The sequence below is a fragment of the Danio rerio genome, chromosome 16 (assembly GCF_049306965.1).
Source record: "Danio rerio strain Tuebingen ecotype United States chromosome 16, GRCz12tu, whole genome shotgun sequence".
NCBI classification, from domain to species: domain Eukaryota; kingdom Metazoa; phylum Chordata; class Actinopteri; order Cypriniformes; family Danionidae; genus Danio; species Danio rerio.
In genome coordinates, this window is record NC_133191.1 from 9,741,012 (window position 1) to 9,757,570 (window position 16,559).

A 16,559-nucleotide genomic window follows, 5' to 3' on the forward strand; every position below is an offset into this window, starting at 1 on the left:
TGCAGGACAAACAAGCACAACCATGTGCAGCCAGACTTTTTACATTTAATTGTTTTAATTGAAATGCTTAAAAATTAAATTAAATATTTGTGTGTGAGATATTAATATTTTATTTTATTCATTCATTTATTTTCTTGTCGGCTTAGTCCCTTTATTAATCCAGGGTCGCCACAGCGGAATGAACCGCCAACTTATCCAGCAAGTTTTCACGCAGCAGATGCCCTTCCAGCCGCAACCGATCTCTGGAAAACATCCACACACACACACATTTACAACGGACAATTTAGCCTACCCAATTCACCTGTATTTGGACTGTGGGGGAAACCGGAGCACCCAGAGGAAACCCACGCGAAGGCAGGGAGAACATGCAAACTCCACACAGAAACGCCAACTGAGCCAAGGTTCGAACCAGCGACCTTCTTGCTGTGAGGCGACAGCACTACCTACTGCGCTACTGCCTTGCCATTTTATTTTAACCTTATAACCAATTTTAACCTACAATTTGTGCCCTGGTTGCTTTTCCATTTAGGATATATTAGAAGTCTGTGACGTGTCTCATATAATTTTCACACCTCAGACATCATAATGTTTTAAGATGGGTGAACAATATCATTCATTTGTGCAAAACGTATAAACATTGTTTACAATTGCTTTAAAAATGTTTAGAAGAAACCCTGCAAAACACACAGCAGGATAGATATATTTAGTCAATAAGAGCCTTTCTACCATTTCTTCTGAATTGATATGTCAACATAATTATAAACTTTAGATAAAACAAAACTGGCTTTAGCAAGTGGAACAGAATCATCCATTCAAAAATGACAATGCTGTTTGTTTAAATAAGTGATTTGCAATATTTATGAGGCAAGTATTTCAAATACGTTTTTCAAATACAAAATAGTATTTTGTAATTTGTATTTGGTAAGGTTTATGAAAATGGGTTAGCATTTTGTATCAAAATACTTTAGTTTCTTGTATTTTTAAAATACTGTAAAATACTTTGCAAATAGTCTACATGATGACATCATAAAAATGCGGCCTCTGATTTGTGCTTTTTTTATTTATTTGCCAAAGCTTGAGATCAGAACAGAAAATTCATTAACATTAAAGAAGGGGGCTAATGCTTGGAGTATGGATGGATATTATGCAACACACATCAAGAAAGTAACAGACAAACGGCATGGGTATATTTGGGAGCAAGTCAACAATCATTAAAAATAGTATACTGCACAATGCTAAGACCAGTTATATATAATGCCAGTAAACAAATCGGCAGCATCTTGCTTAAGAAATGAGATGGAATAAAATATCAGTCCAAAGACAGAAATATGGAGCTTTCAGCACATAATCATTCTCAGTCTCAGAGCAGCAGGTGGAAATGCAGAGAAAAGTTTAGAAATATAAAACACTTAAAGACTGTGTACTGGTGTTCTCTAAGAAGATAAACTGAGACTCTACCTGTTTAAAAACAAATGAAATAAAGTAAACTGCACAAATAGTAGTTTTAGATGGATTGCCGATGTAGATGACAAGAAAATAGTATAAACAACAGTAAAATAAGTCCTACAGTGGCGATTCCTACAATACTTCATTGGCTGTTTCAGATGCCATTAGCTGATCTGCAGGTGCACTGTATAGTTAATGAAGAGAAAAGATGTTGGTCTAAAGATGTCAGTGGCACAATACAGTATATGAGACACAAATATTTAATACTTCTCTAGTCAAACTCCAGACTCCCATTACAGCAGCAGCAGGATGTATATGATACATTTCTAGAGACATCATGTTTTATGTTGTGCAATAAATTAAAGAAAAAAGAAAAAAAAGAATAAAGAATAAAAGACACGATTTATGAAAGTCAAAAATCATGTTTTTATATTGACTATTAAAGACTTTAATTGCATTTTTTGTTGTTGTTGTTGTTGTTGTTTAAATATGTGAGCAAAAAATTAAATAACCTCTTATAAAAATCACCCTATAAGACTGTTAAGAGATGGTGTCAATTTTACTAGCCATGGGATGGATGGAAACATATTAACCCCGGAACAGGACTTACTATAAGAAAATTGTACAAAATGTATACTAAAATCAAAGAGAAATAAAAGTTAAATACCTAATCATGTACTGTACAGGAGTAGAGGTAAATTGACCCTTCGCTAAACCACACCCAAAAACCGCCACCCACCAATCGTGGCTTAGCAACCGTAGCTACGCACAGGGGCTCTTATCAAGCTTTCGAGTGATGGAAACAGGCCAAAGCATTGTGCATATGGATTGTGCAAATCTGAAACCCGGTATCCTAAAAGTTTGGACAAGGTGGTGGACTTTTTTCCCTTTTCAAAACCAAAATCCCTAGAGGAGAAATTTCCTGCGTGGATCGAGCTGTGTGAGGGGCGCTAAAGGAGCGGAGATAAGTTGGTTTTGTTTTGATATTCCTGACACATTAAGTGATATACGGCAATAACTCACACACTTCTTACCCTAAACAGATTTAAACTGTGTTTCCTACAAATATACAAAGCAGGTAAGGTTTTCCAGCTCTTGTTCCTTTTAATTTCGCTTGATATTATGAACGCTGCTCTGTTTAAGCCTTTGCCATAGTAAGTTTGTCATACTAATAGAGAATAGGTCATGAGTTATTGATCCAGAAAATACGAATCTGTGAATCAGTTGGTAACTTTTCTGAACTTCATAATTTCATTTATTTAAAGCTGTGAATATTTACCAGCGGCTGTTTTTCATTCATTTATAAAGAGCACACAAACATACTGACAGTATTAGGTAACTTACTGTATATTGTTATGAGTCAATGATGCTAATATTCGGCACAAATCCATCAGTTTCCCCTTTCTGGCTGCTCTTTCTATGAATGAATTATGTAAAAGCACTGTCCATGCGTGTTTCCTCATTGGTTAGTAACGCTATATTAAATTAATTAGTTAATTTCATTAATTTAATTAGTTATTATTGGATTATTTTTAAATTTCATCTCTCCTGCTGTGCATGCGCTAAGCTGTTGAATGGTCAGCGTTGAATGAGGCGACTAGGCTAAGCTAGCCTCAATTTCGATTGAATTATTCTCTAAATGGTTGCGTATTATGTTGTGAATATACCCCTGTAATGCATACTGCAGTCCTTTTTTGTCTGGCTTTCTCGGATTTCTCACTGTTACATTCCTGTACATTTCTGTGTTGCGTAATTATTATTTATATATATATTTTTTTTTCTCGCTAGTCTCTTTCTTTCTCTCTCTCTCTCTCCGTGTTCGCTTGCTCTCTACCTCTCTCCCGCTTCCACCTACACAGTGGCTCCGATTGGCTACCGCTGCCCAGCTGTTTGCCGTGCCCCCCTTGACGTCATCCAAGGTCTCCAATCCAGCCGCTGCCACCGTGGCATAAAAGTGGTGACAGGACGCTACACTGGAGGCCCTGAATTTCTGTGTTGTGCTGTGTGTCTGTGTTTTTTGATATATGTCTACTGTGTGTTACAATTTGGTATCTGTCCGTTATTTGTTCTCCATTTGTCTACCGTCGATGTCATGCGCATCTGAGGTTGGAGAGTGGGACAGGTAAGAATGTCGTGCGACATACATTGTGTACAAGTAGCTTGAAAATCTCTGTATTAGACACACTAGGTAAGGGGCGTGCTCCACCCACTGTACTTTTGGTTTTCCCATCAAAGATCAGCGTAGGTTAGGTAGTGCGTATTAGACGCGAAGATTCTTTTCAATAACTTCTGCATTTTTATTTTGGATAGATAGGGTAGAGATTGGGCCAAATAGATTGCTTTTGTTTTATTTATTTTTATTGTTTGGATGCCGCCCGCGTCTCATTTCTCCAACTCTCCCATATCTGGTCAAACGTCTTATGTAATTTGTTATCTGTGAAATTCAATGTCTCTTTGTTCGCCAAAAATGACATTATATCCCAGGCAATGTTTGACACCGGCGCATTCATATTGTAAAAGCCGTGTCAGGCACGAAAGCTTGACAGGCATAGCAACAGTAACTAAGGAGGGCGGGGCTTATCGAAGGGTCAATTAGGTGGCAGAGAAGCTGACTCCAACTTGCTCAAGAGAAAAAGCTGTTGTTATCAGTTATTTTCAAGAAATTTCATGCTTTCTTGTAAAAGTATTTTGTAGAATTTTCAAAACACAAAATACAGTATATTATTTTGATACTTGTTGTGGCTGCTGTATTTTGTAGTTTATTTTGATACATGTAAATACATGTATCATGCATCAGTATTAGCACATTTATTTTGAAACATGTATTTAGTATTTTATTTTTAAATACATTTTGATGTATGTTTGCCCATCCCTGATTCAAACGACTTATGTAAAATGAGCTTCTCCTTTTTTTACAATTTTTTGGGGACAACTTAATTAGTATTATTTTCACGCCAATTAAATAAGTAAAAACTAGTAAGTTAAATTCCTTCATGTTGTCTCAACACAAGTTGTTTGTGTGGAAGCCAGCATTCTTCACAGTGTTTATTTAAAAATACCACAACATACATTTTATTTTGTGGATTTATTACATTTTTAATTGGGAATTCTCTGAAATTCTCTCAAGGACTTTTTATGCATATTCATATGCTAATTGGGGGCTGTCCCATAGATCAGAACTTTGTTTTTTGATGCAGTTATTGCTATTTTGCTAATTCAGTCTCAACCAGTAAATCTCACATTACTCTTTTCCACTGGTTGTCAAGAATACAACATCAGATAAAAGGCCCATGACTGAAAACAACCTTAAGAGGCTGATATCACACTTATCTTACCTGATCCCAGGGACAGATGATTCCTCCAAAAAACATAAAGAGGTAACCCATGGCAACCAGACAGCCCCAGATCACCAAGGAGAAAACACGGAGCAGCTTCTTGAAGACAGACTCGATACAGACCAGAACAAAGATGGTGAGGAAAATAGCCAGCGCCGTGGGGACAGTGATTACAAAGGCGACGTGATCCTCGATATCCTGCAGAGAGAGCACAGTGTTACACAAAACCCTTCAACTGCCCCATCCAACTGCACCTGCATGACAGCCATTGGATAATAGTTTACCAGATAAACCAAGGTCTGCTAATTAACACAGAACCCTACAGATGTGTATGTCAAAATGAGGGACTGAGCAGTGACTTTTTCTGCTTGAATTATTTCTTTGTAAAGACAATGTCTGCCACTATTGCTAATGTCTATAGGAAAAAAGGTCACACTTTATTTTGATGGTCAGCTTGTTACATTGCATTTACTTGTCAAGTAATTCTTATTAGATTATAGTGATAGCCTGGGGTTAGGGTTGGAGTTAGTGTAAGCTGACATGTACTTGCAAAGTTTCTTATAGTCAGTTAAATATCTGTTTACATTTTGCCATAAGTGCCAAATCTTTGCCTTAGGCCCATATATGAATTTAAATCTTTGGTCCCCCTTTGCCATTATACAAGTGGGCCACTTCAGGCTCACATTCATTTTGTCTGGGCCGAAGAAAGACCACCAGTGCCGCATAACTGCCTAAAGTGGCCCACATTCGTATGCTATCTTGGCTGATACTCAGAAGGATTATAAAAATAGAGTGTTACAAAAAAAATTAATGCAAAATAAATAAATAAATAAATAAATACATATATATATATATATATATATATATATATATATATATATATATATATATATATATATATATATATATATGTATGTATGTATGTATGTATATATATGTATGTATGTATATATATATATATATATATATATATATATATATATATATATATATATATATATATATATATATATATATATATATATTTAAAATTCAGTAATTATTCAGTACAATCAGCAATTAAAAAAACAATTCAGAAAAGAGTAATTGAAAAGACATAAATAGAATAATTATGCATTGGGTATTTTTAATGTAAATTATTATAATTACTTAATACATATTTTCATTATGTGACAAAATTGCGTTCATATGTCTGCTCTTGCACTGTATACTACATCAGTATTAGCACAACATCATTAGAGTCTTCTCTAGGTAACTTATGGCCATTTCCACTGAACGGTACGGTTCGGTACGCTTTTATGGCTGTTTTCACTGTCAAAAGGTACCTAAATGCGAACCATACCACACCACTTTTTGGGTACCCTTTCAGAAGGGTACCTTGGACAACAAAAGGGTACCAAAAGGCTGAGCGAGACACACAGCTGAATGCTATTGGTTTACAAAGATACGTCACTAGCTCATGCACAAGGTAAAAGTATCAAAACAAAGAAAGTGCCATTTTTAAATACATAGCCAAGACATTACACCTTAATATATATTTAAAATAACGAGCCATGGTCAACCAGAGCTTAAACAAAACTTGTTGTCGTCTTGATGAACAGCCACAAAGTGAAGAAGAAGAGCAGAATCTACTCTCTGCCCCATAGTTGGTTACAAGGCTGCATAAAGCGTGAGCAGTTTCGCTTTCTCGCAATTGCTCGCCACGCGTCTACGTAATAAACTTCTTGAGGTGATGACAACGTGCTCATGACTATTGACATCCTATTCTTTCAGAAACGGACAAACGCAAGAGTGAATCACTAAAAAACAAAGAAGAAGCCAGAAAAAACAAAGGAGCAAATGACTTTTTCAGCAACCTAAAAACTATTATCCTCACCTTTTGGACTATTATGAACTTGGAATGACGAAATTACTTTGGGTTGCATGTGCTGTTGAAGATTAAAGATACAGATGAGAGGTTTGCTCTGACTGTGGGCTATATGTTGCGTGCTGTTTTTTGAACCCAAATAAGGACTAAATGTATGCTGTGTGTAGTTTTTCTGTAATTGGTAAAATATCAGAGACTGTAAGGCTCTGTAGGTGTTCATATTTGTCATCATAGATGGAAACTTTCTGTCGTACACCATGCCCACGGAAATTGTAAAAAACGGTACCGTTTTGGTAGGGGAAATGCAAGCCTTATAAAGGTGACCCGTACCGACCTGTACCGTACCATATTGTACCACTCAGTGGAAGCAGGTCATAACAGTTCGTAATGTCAATAATCTTGCAAAGTTCTAATCAAACACACCTGCTACTAACTACATTCCAACTAATTCTCATTAGAGTATTATAAGACTGTTTGCCGATACTTCTTCACCAAAAGATATTCTGCTGATTAATGTGAATTAGTTGCCATGTAGTTGCTATGAATCTTATAATCACCAGCACGTTAAAGAGGCCATCAAAATAATGTGATACCAAACGTGTTCTAGGTAGGACTGTCCTACATACAGCCCCGTGAACCATTCTACACTGGAGATTCCCCATCCATTTATCAAAAGACATCTTATACAAAGACCTCCAACTTCCTTTCACTGAGTAATGCCACTTTGACCTCTTAATTCGTTCAGAAGCTCTACTATGGATTACTTTCACTCACAGCATATATGCCTCCTTCTTGCCCAAAAGTAAATTTGTAAAAACCATGCAAAGTATAAAATGTATCAGTCTGGTCACTGTTGTAGAGATATTTAGACATGGAAAAATATAATCACAACCATCCTGCCACTGATTAAGCAGATCATAATCTTCAGCAAACTCTCTTAGTGACTTTGGCAATGATTCCTACACTTCTATTACAATCCTTTTCATTAACTTTCAGGTCGTATGTTTGCCTAATTCAATATTATTTTATCACCTAATTCAATAAGAGATGAACGCATGGCTTTAAAAAGATGACCTAACTTTGTATAACTGGCCTCTGTCAGTGCTGACAGGACTCTCTCTCTCTCACTGACAGGAATTATGCACTCACACAAGGTCCTTATTATTTAATACTTAAAACCTTTTTGTTTTACCTTTACATTAGTTTGCTTTGCCCGTATGCGACTGAGAGATAAAAGCCTAGTTGGCATGCCTTTGTGCTTTTAACTGTGAAACGAGGCTTCAGGCTTGTTCCACCGAGACTGAAGCAATCAGTCACAGAACAAGAGAGAGGCCACTCTTTAATCATTATAATTCAACACATTAATAATGAAATTAAGCAATAGTTGAATATAATTTTAGGGGTGGAATGATGTGTAAATAATTGTAACACTTTTTGTTATTCAAATTAACCTGTATGTATGTATGCATGTATGTATGTACTTAACCTTTATATATATGGCTTGGAAGCATTTACATGCAGAAACTAATGGTTTCTGAGAGTCAGGATGAACTTGGACCTGATGTTTCTTGGAGGTTTTCATAGCATGGCTGCTTTCAGGGGACCAGGACAGAGAATTGGGTTTAATATAGTGATAAAGGGATCTTCAGTAGAGGTCGGAAGCACCCAGGAATCATTAGAGCTCTTTAATGTTAGCGGGTTGTGTTCAGTAGTTCAAGGGTTCCAACTTTTCCTTGTCCATTATAATATAATAAATGTTGATGTTGTATTCCAGGGACTGCATAGAGAATTTGTTGAATGTACATTTTTCTGCTTTCAAGTATAGTTGGTGGTCATGGAACCATTGCAGGACCTCATGTTGGGCCTTGTTCTGGGAATACACCAAGATGTCATACATGTTTCAAGAATACAAATCAGTAAAGTGTATCCTGGAACACCTTATTCATGTAGTTCTGGAATGTGGAAGCGGCATCAGATCATATGGTATGACCATTCCTAATATCCAATAGGGGTTACACTGTCTTCCACTTGTTCCCCACTTATTACCAAATGAGGTTATTTACACTGCTGATGTCTAACTTGGTAAATATCTTGGCTCAGCGAAGCTATTTTGATGCAGATGAGAGAAGAGGTAGGGGAAGTCAAAATTTAACTTATTTTCTTTAACGGCAGCAAAGAAGCTTCAAGCAGGAGGCGATGTAGACGGGTGGATATAACCATGCTTGAGAGCCTCTTCAAATAACTCCTCCATGGCCTTCTGTTCAGGGGAAGAGAGTCAATTTTAACTCTGTGCACTGGTATTAAGCACAGTCCCTTGGGTGATGAGGTGGTAATTTTAGAACTGTATCAGGCAGAATAATCAGGAATGTTGATTAAGAGGTTCTTCACTTGACTTCTATGGATGTGGATTTGACCGGGATAATTGCAAGATTTAAGGCAGTCTTTGGGAGGTCAAGGAAAAATGGTTACAATATAAGCAAATTTTTGGGTCAGCTGGAGTTGATGTTCATTTAAAGACAGTTGTGTAAGATGTGTAGTATCCACATGCATGGGTTCTAGAATTGGTTCTTGTGGTTTGAGGTTCTCTGGCTATCAGGTTAGAAAAGACAACAGGAGGAAAACAGGTTGGATTTGGGATCAGTCATCGTGCCCAATACATTTTTATTCTGTTTGCAACACAAATTGATAATTGTATACTGATTGACAACACACAAAGCCAATGGTGTCATCAAAGGCAGAGATGATGTAAATGGAATGATTGTTTCAATTCTTGATGGAGCATCATCAACAAGGAGCGCATATGCTTGTGACTGCTAGAGTGTGCGCTGTAAAAAATGGCCGTGAAAAAAACAAAAAATGCTACAGTACAAATCCGTAACCTGGTTAACGATATGTTTCCTTAATATATACGGCAAATAACCAAAAAATGACTTTCCCAGAATTCCCTGTATGGCACAACACTTTTTATGCATTTGGTTGAAATTAATATTGATCTTTTTAGTTGTTTCCCCATCAGTTATGTACATTAGAGATTTATGTTACATCCAATGTTGATAAACAATGTTTATTTTATGACTTTTTTTTATGCGTGTTACCATACTGGTGTTTAGTAGCTGTGTGAATGACACTGAGCACCTTCTATATGCTGATAATCTTTTCTGCTTGTGGGAAAAGTTGATTGTGATGAGCATTGGCTCATTATGTAACTTCCTCAACACCACCTGCATGTGGGTGTGCTAACGTGTCTTACTGTGTAACAAAAGATGTGTAGCTGTTGATCATTTAAAATATAGACATATTACCTCTATAAATTAATAAAATACAGTAATTTACCTAAAAAATGAAAAATTACCTTTATGGTTTGTACCATGTTTTTAACGGTAAAGAACTGGCAACCACAGCTGCTGTTTTTTTACCGTAAATTTTACAGATTTAATTTTTACAGTGTGCAGTTGGAGAGCATCATGTTGTATTAAAGTTTTCCCTTGTTTCAGATGGAACAAATCACTCACTCTTTGATGAAATATGACCTGGACATCTAGAAAACTCTTGTAAATAAACCAGGAAGGAATTTGTGCAGACCAGGAATCACCAGGTTTGTTACTGGATGGCCAGTGTCCTGCAGAGAGTAGCTCTAACTCTAAACACACCTAACAAAAAAAACTAATCAAGATTTTACTGGATATACTTAAAACTTCCTGGCAGGTCTGTTAAGGCAAGTTTAAGCTAAACTCTGCCTGGGACATATTGGTGACCCCTGGTGTAGACATACAATTTTGCTGCTATAGTGATTCTGCCCATTGGAGTGAGCAACCTGTTAGGAGAGACAGAATAAATACATTTTTGCTCCTTACTAAGAAAACCAACATGTTGCTCTTTTACAGGGAGTGAGCATTGAAGCATAAATCCACTGCAGTCTTTTGGCAAAGCAGAGTGGAATTTACCATAGGACTGACTGGTGAAAAGGTGACTAATGGAAACAGATGCTGGCGTTTGTGTGGATGTAGTCAGCATAAAGAGCCATTAGCTAATTGAATCTTCACCTATTTGGTTCATGTTGTTGTGGTCTGGTCTTTTGTAACAGTAAGAACCACTGGAGACATCAATGTTTGTTGAACACTTTGTATTGACAGTCAGGAACTGATAATTCAAGGTAACAGATATAGCTTGACGCTAATATAATGATCAGAACCATTTTTTTTACTAAAGTGGAGGTATGCATGTTATATTATATTATATTACTGTAAATGCAATTTTGTTAAATTCATTCTCTCAAATCAAAAAATGTATAAAATAAACACTATAAAATAAAATTTATTTCACATAAAGAAGACATTTGATGCGTTGCAGCTGGAAGGATATCCGCAGCCTCAAAACATATGCTGGATAAGTTGGCGGTTCATTCCACTGTGGCAACCCCAGATTAATAAAGGGACTAAGCCGAAAAGAAAATGAATGAATGAATAAATAAGACATTAACAGAAGTTAAGTGTGTGAAGACAATGACCAGACAACTCAAGAATTGCTCTCTGATTAACTGCTCATCACTACATCTGACCCTATGTGACTGGTCTAGAATATTTAGCAAAGATATTTGATTTTCATTTGCAAGGTGTCATCGATGCACGAGTGTGCCTCTTTGATCCATCATTCAGTGATTCACATGTAAAGACTGCTGAGCGCCAACCAAAAGCCAATCTGTCGGCAAGCTTACCATGAAAATCTCACATTTCAAATTGGCCTTAAAATCCAGTAGTGTGAACTAGGCAAAAGTTTTGAGCTGAGGCAATTTAAGGTGCTGTTTACACCAGTACATGTTCATTCAACAATACGCATAAATTTTGCTGTGGATATGCCTACCATCCACACTACTCTGGCATCTTTAACCTGTGAAAAAAAAGTGTTTTGAAAAAGCTAAAGATTCCATTTTAGTTCAGCTGGTTCCATATTTATGTACAGACTTAAACAAAAACTTTCGAAAAAGGAGTTGTGTGGACACCAGTCAATAACTAAAGCATTTTAAATTCAATTCTAGTGTAAACTATGTAAGTACTTAGCGTTTGCCACTGTGGAATGTATAACATATTCTTGTAGACAAAAACAAACAACAGCAACAAATCATGTTAACTTGAAAACAAAAGTTGAATGCACATGCACTAAAGGTTCAATCTAAAGGTTAACATTTACAACATGCAACACTCATAGTTGTTCACTGAAATAACAGCTTATTGAAATCCCGGAAGCTACGGCAATCTCTATTCATAGTGGTTCCCTGATGCCTGCGAAAAAGATATAATGACTTATGATGTCTCCAAAATGTAAACACTCATACACTGTTGTTAAGTGTGCTTTGGCGTGCATTCATATATTAAATATATGGCCTGCTTATATAACTTGTTTATTGGTGTCCATTTTATATTAATAGATACATTACCTAGAAAATTCTACATAGTTTCCTTTTAGAGACATTTCATAACAAGTCACTATCATTTTAGTCGTGATGATAATAATAATACTTTTCATGTTCCCTTCAGATGGGTTGGTGAACATAAACAACTTATACCAACAATACACCTAATTGGAACTGAGCTCTCTTCAACTTTTAATAACCTCCTATGGTTTCATAGATTAAAAAGGGAATCTGTGAAAAGGTCTGTCCTCTTAGCATTATAAATACCATGAGTAAAAGAAGCAACAAGCAGCCTGATTGTCATCTTTTAAAAAAGTAAGTAAACTAACATGAGAGCAAAAATACTAATAAAAACAAAACTATTTCAGTGCTTGAATAAATTTACACAGCTAAAATAAATAGTGTGATGATGGTCAGACACGTGAACAGCTTTTTTGTCCTTCCACTCCAAAGCGCCCATTTCGTGTTTTTTTTTTTTTTTTCTTGTTTAGTAAATCTGTGCTATCTGTCTGTCCATTTTACAAGTATATTTAGCCAACTAAATGTTTTTAAAAAACAGTATCTGATTAAATCTGGTTGGATCTGCCCGAACTGTCATAAATATGCCCCCCGTCTTGACTGATTGTGCCTATATAGCTGCAACTAAATTTGTAATCTACTGAGGAAAACAATATTATGGTGCTGTTTTAATGACGGACAATTTGCAGATTAGCAATCATTCACTTAGCAGAAGCATTTGAGTTTGTCACACAAAAAAGGTCAAATATAGCCTATTTATAAAAAAACAAATCTGCTTCTTCTGATACAATAAACTTAAATTATTAACATTAAATCCTAGTATATGATCACAGGATGATTAATCTCCATTATGTTAATATGCATGTATTTGTTATACAGTAGATTATCATTTTTGAATTTATTTCAATCTATTTTCTATATTTTTTACTCATCTTCACATGTATAAACATAGTAAACATGGTTTTACTAGAGTATTGTTGTAGTGACTAAAACATTACAGAATCAGGTCACAGTGAAATAAATTTAATGCAGAACGAATAATATCTTGCCCAAATTAACATTTTCACTGGAACTGTAATTTTCTGATTATTTTTTTTAAATTGTCTTGACTTATTTTAAAAAAGCGTAGTCTATAGGTGAGTGTGATTTATAAAGGTAACACATTTACACAACAATGCTGACGTGGTTAGATATAAAGAAGTCCTGGAATGCTGTATATTTATATATAATAACTGTTGGTTAATAAAAAAAAATAAAGCTTTTGAGACACTTAATACAGTATGTGCCATTTAGATGTGCACGGCCCTGCATCTGCCACAACTTCGCTTCCCTTTAAATTAATCTCTAGTTTTCCCCCTAAATCCAGCAATGAAGTCATCATATCCAGAAGATATAACCACTAATAGCATGGGAAAACTGCCTAACAGTCATGCATAATTGATGTTGACCGGTTTTCAGAAACACACTAACACTGTAAGAATTAGAAACCCTGATTAAAATTGCAGAAAACTTCTGTCAAGGTGGATGTAGATGAGTCTGTCCTTATTACAACATCAAGATGTTACTAGATCTGTCCTATCTTTTGTATCACAGTGGACAAAAAAAAGCCTGCAATTGCCATATCACATAGCCACGATCTTAAACTAAATGCCACAAAAAATGCAAAGGGACATTAGCCCTGCAGACACTGGGGAGCAAACTATTACTGTTTTAGAATACAATCATTAAAAATTTGCCCTGAGAGAGTGATTGTGCTCCATAGCTTCTCTTTCTTTCTTTCTTTCTTTCTTCAGAATCAGTGAGCTTTGCACAACCATGGTAGTCACAGAAAGCAACCATGAGGCAGCCTCAACAGCCACTGTGATGTGGGATTTAGGTCAAGCAGTCAAAGGACAACAGACAAAGTATACGCATTCAGAGTGCGTATCTACACAGTGGTTGATTTCATATTATGAAATCTTGCTTACTTATTCAGAGCTTATTAAGGCAGGTTACATAAATACCAATTATATTTTATTCTGAGAATTATTTATATTTTAAATATGACAAATGTGATCCTAAATTAAAATGTAAAGGCAGACTCAAATTTGGACCGCATGGCAGCACTCGGCTCATATATCCACCATATGAATTCTGCTTTTTACACAAATGGTAAAAAGTTACTATTAAAAAGTAAAAAAAAAAGTAGAAGTAATTTTTTTTTTTAATGAATCAGTGATGGTATCATTAGTACAAAATCCAAATATTTATATACAGTTGAAGTCAGAATTATTAGCCCCCTGAAATATTAGCCACCATGTTTATTTTTCCTGTTTCTGTTTAACAAAGATATTATTTCAACACATTTATAAACATAATAGTTTTAATAACTCATCTCTAATAACTGATTTATTTTATTTTTCTATGATGACAGTAAATAATATTTTACTAGATATTTTTAAGACACTTGTATACAGCTTAAAGTGACATTTAAAGGCTTAACTAGATTAAATGTGTTAGGCAGGTTAGGGTAATTAGGCAAGTTTTTGTACAATGATGGTTTGTTCTGTTGGCTATTAATAATAAAATATATAGCTTAAAGAAGCTAATAATTTTGTCTTTAAAATGGTGGTTAAAAAATGTAAAACTTCTTCTTGTCTAGCCAAAATAAAACAAATAAGACTTTCTCCAGAAGAAACAATATTATCAGTAATACTGTGAAAATGTTCTTGGTCTGTTAAACATCATTTGGGAAATAAAATCAAAAGGGGGCTAATAATTCTGACTTCAACTGTGTATATGTATATATATATATATATATATATATATATATATATATATATATATATATATATATATATTTATATTTATATATATATATTGAGTGTGTGTTTATGTAATGAACATGAACAAGTGCTAGTTTCTTTTGAAGCTGAAATAAAAGTGCTACTTTCTTTTGGAAGCTGGTAATAGTTATCACAATATTATTATTTGCATTATGTAGAATCATCCAAAAAAATTGTTTCGTTTCACAAGAATGTCCATTTTGGTCCAACTGACCTACACTTAATACTAGCCAAAAACGCAAACAGCTGTACTGTTGACAGGTTAATAGTTTCGACTTGCGCTGCTCCACTTAATTACCCATGGTTATGTCTGTTGATTTTCCAAACATGTTCACTTTCCATCCAGATATTGATTATTCCCTGCTGCTGCTTTATGACTTTTACATAAATCGTTGAAATTGTGCTTTAAAGAGACACATTACATACTGCATAAGATAAACAGAGGCATATGGTTGCTGCTATCAGCACCGATTGGCTGAAACTCTATAAAAAGTATGATGTTTTTGAGAACCAAAAAACTACTAGAAATTCACAAACAAACAATAACACACACACAAAAAAACTTGTACAGTGATTAACTGTTTTACAAACCCTTTAAATACAAGTAAAGTACAACTCTGTATCTTTTCCTGTGTCACTTGCTCAGTACAGTCGCAAAAAAAGCTCTCCCAAATCCAACCCAAACAATGTTTCCCATTTCTTTCTGCCTTTTTACCCAGTCACCTTCCCCCCAGTCTCCAAACACTCACCAGCCCAGAGGCGAAGAAAACAGCCAACAGAGCTAGGCAGGCACCCATCACAATGAGGAGCAGAAAAACAATAAGTGGGTGCTGCTGGCTCATACGATGGTACGAGTCATACAGCCAGTCTGGGGACCTCTGTCTTCGGCCACGCACACCTCCTCCTCCTCCTTTTACATTTCCTCCAGTCTTAGAGCTTCTCTCAAGCAAGTAGCTCCTCTTTCGGATGGCCTCCCTCCACATGGAGCTAGTGTTGTGTTCCTCTCTGTCGTATAGTGGTTGGGGTTTGTGAGGGTCGTGCTCCTCACACAGGTCCTTCAGATGGACAACTGACTCTCGGGCTGTGGTGCACGGCCGATACACCGGCAGGATGGCTTCCACTGTGGAGCGCAGCATCGCTCAGGCAACATGTTGAACTGCAGACTGGCAGAGTGAGAGTGAAAGGAGGCAATGTGTGTGTGTGTGAGTAGGTATGTGGAAGGGATAGAGAGAGAAAGAGAGAGAGGACTGGGGAGAGGGAGGGGCTGGGTTGAGGCATAGAAGGAGAAAACAAATTTGAGTGAGAAAGACAGAGAGAAAGGCCAGGCAGAAAGGGACATAGGGATGGATGAAAAGAGTTTCCTATATATATATATATAATGTCCCTGGTTTTGTTGTAACAACACGTTAATTGAAAATAATATATTAATATGGTATATTACTAATTAGTTTACTCAAATTGCTTTAACCGAGTATTATTTACTTTTTATCTGTGAAACACAAAACGAGGATGTAAAATCCTGTTTTCTATACAAAGAATTGGTTCGTAATGTGTGCTACGCAAGCACCAAAAAGTATTTCAAGAGTTCACACTTAGCTGATGATTGATTATAAAGCTTGTTTGGCATGCTGTCGCGAGAGAGAGCCCTGAACTCATAA

The 16,559-nt window shown here is 35.9% G+C and overlaps 1 protein-coding gene across 6 annotated transcripts in view; it reads right to left on the bottom strand.

Annotated features, from left to right (window-relative positions):
• The window catches only part of adcy2a (adenylate cyclase 2a), a 217,072-nt gene extending 200,992 nt beyond the window's left edge, over nt 1-16,080 (bottom strand). For all 6 annotated transcript variants that reach the window (XR_012391974.1, XR_012391972.1, XR_012391975.1 and 3 more), the window contains exons 1-2: nt 15,651-16,080; nt 4,782-4,979 (exon numbers count right to left, since the gene is read on the bottom strand). Coding sequence is in view for 2 of the 6 variants with exons in the window: in XM_021466852.3 (XP_021322527.1) it covers nt 4,782-4,979; nt 15,651-16,037 (585 nt within the window). In the remaining 4 variants the exon portion in view is untranslated. The remainder of the gene's footprint in view (nt 1-4,781; nt 4,980-15,650) is intronic.
• Nucleotides 16,081-16,559: the final 479 nt, after the last annotated feature.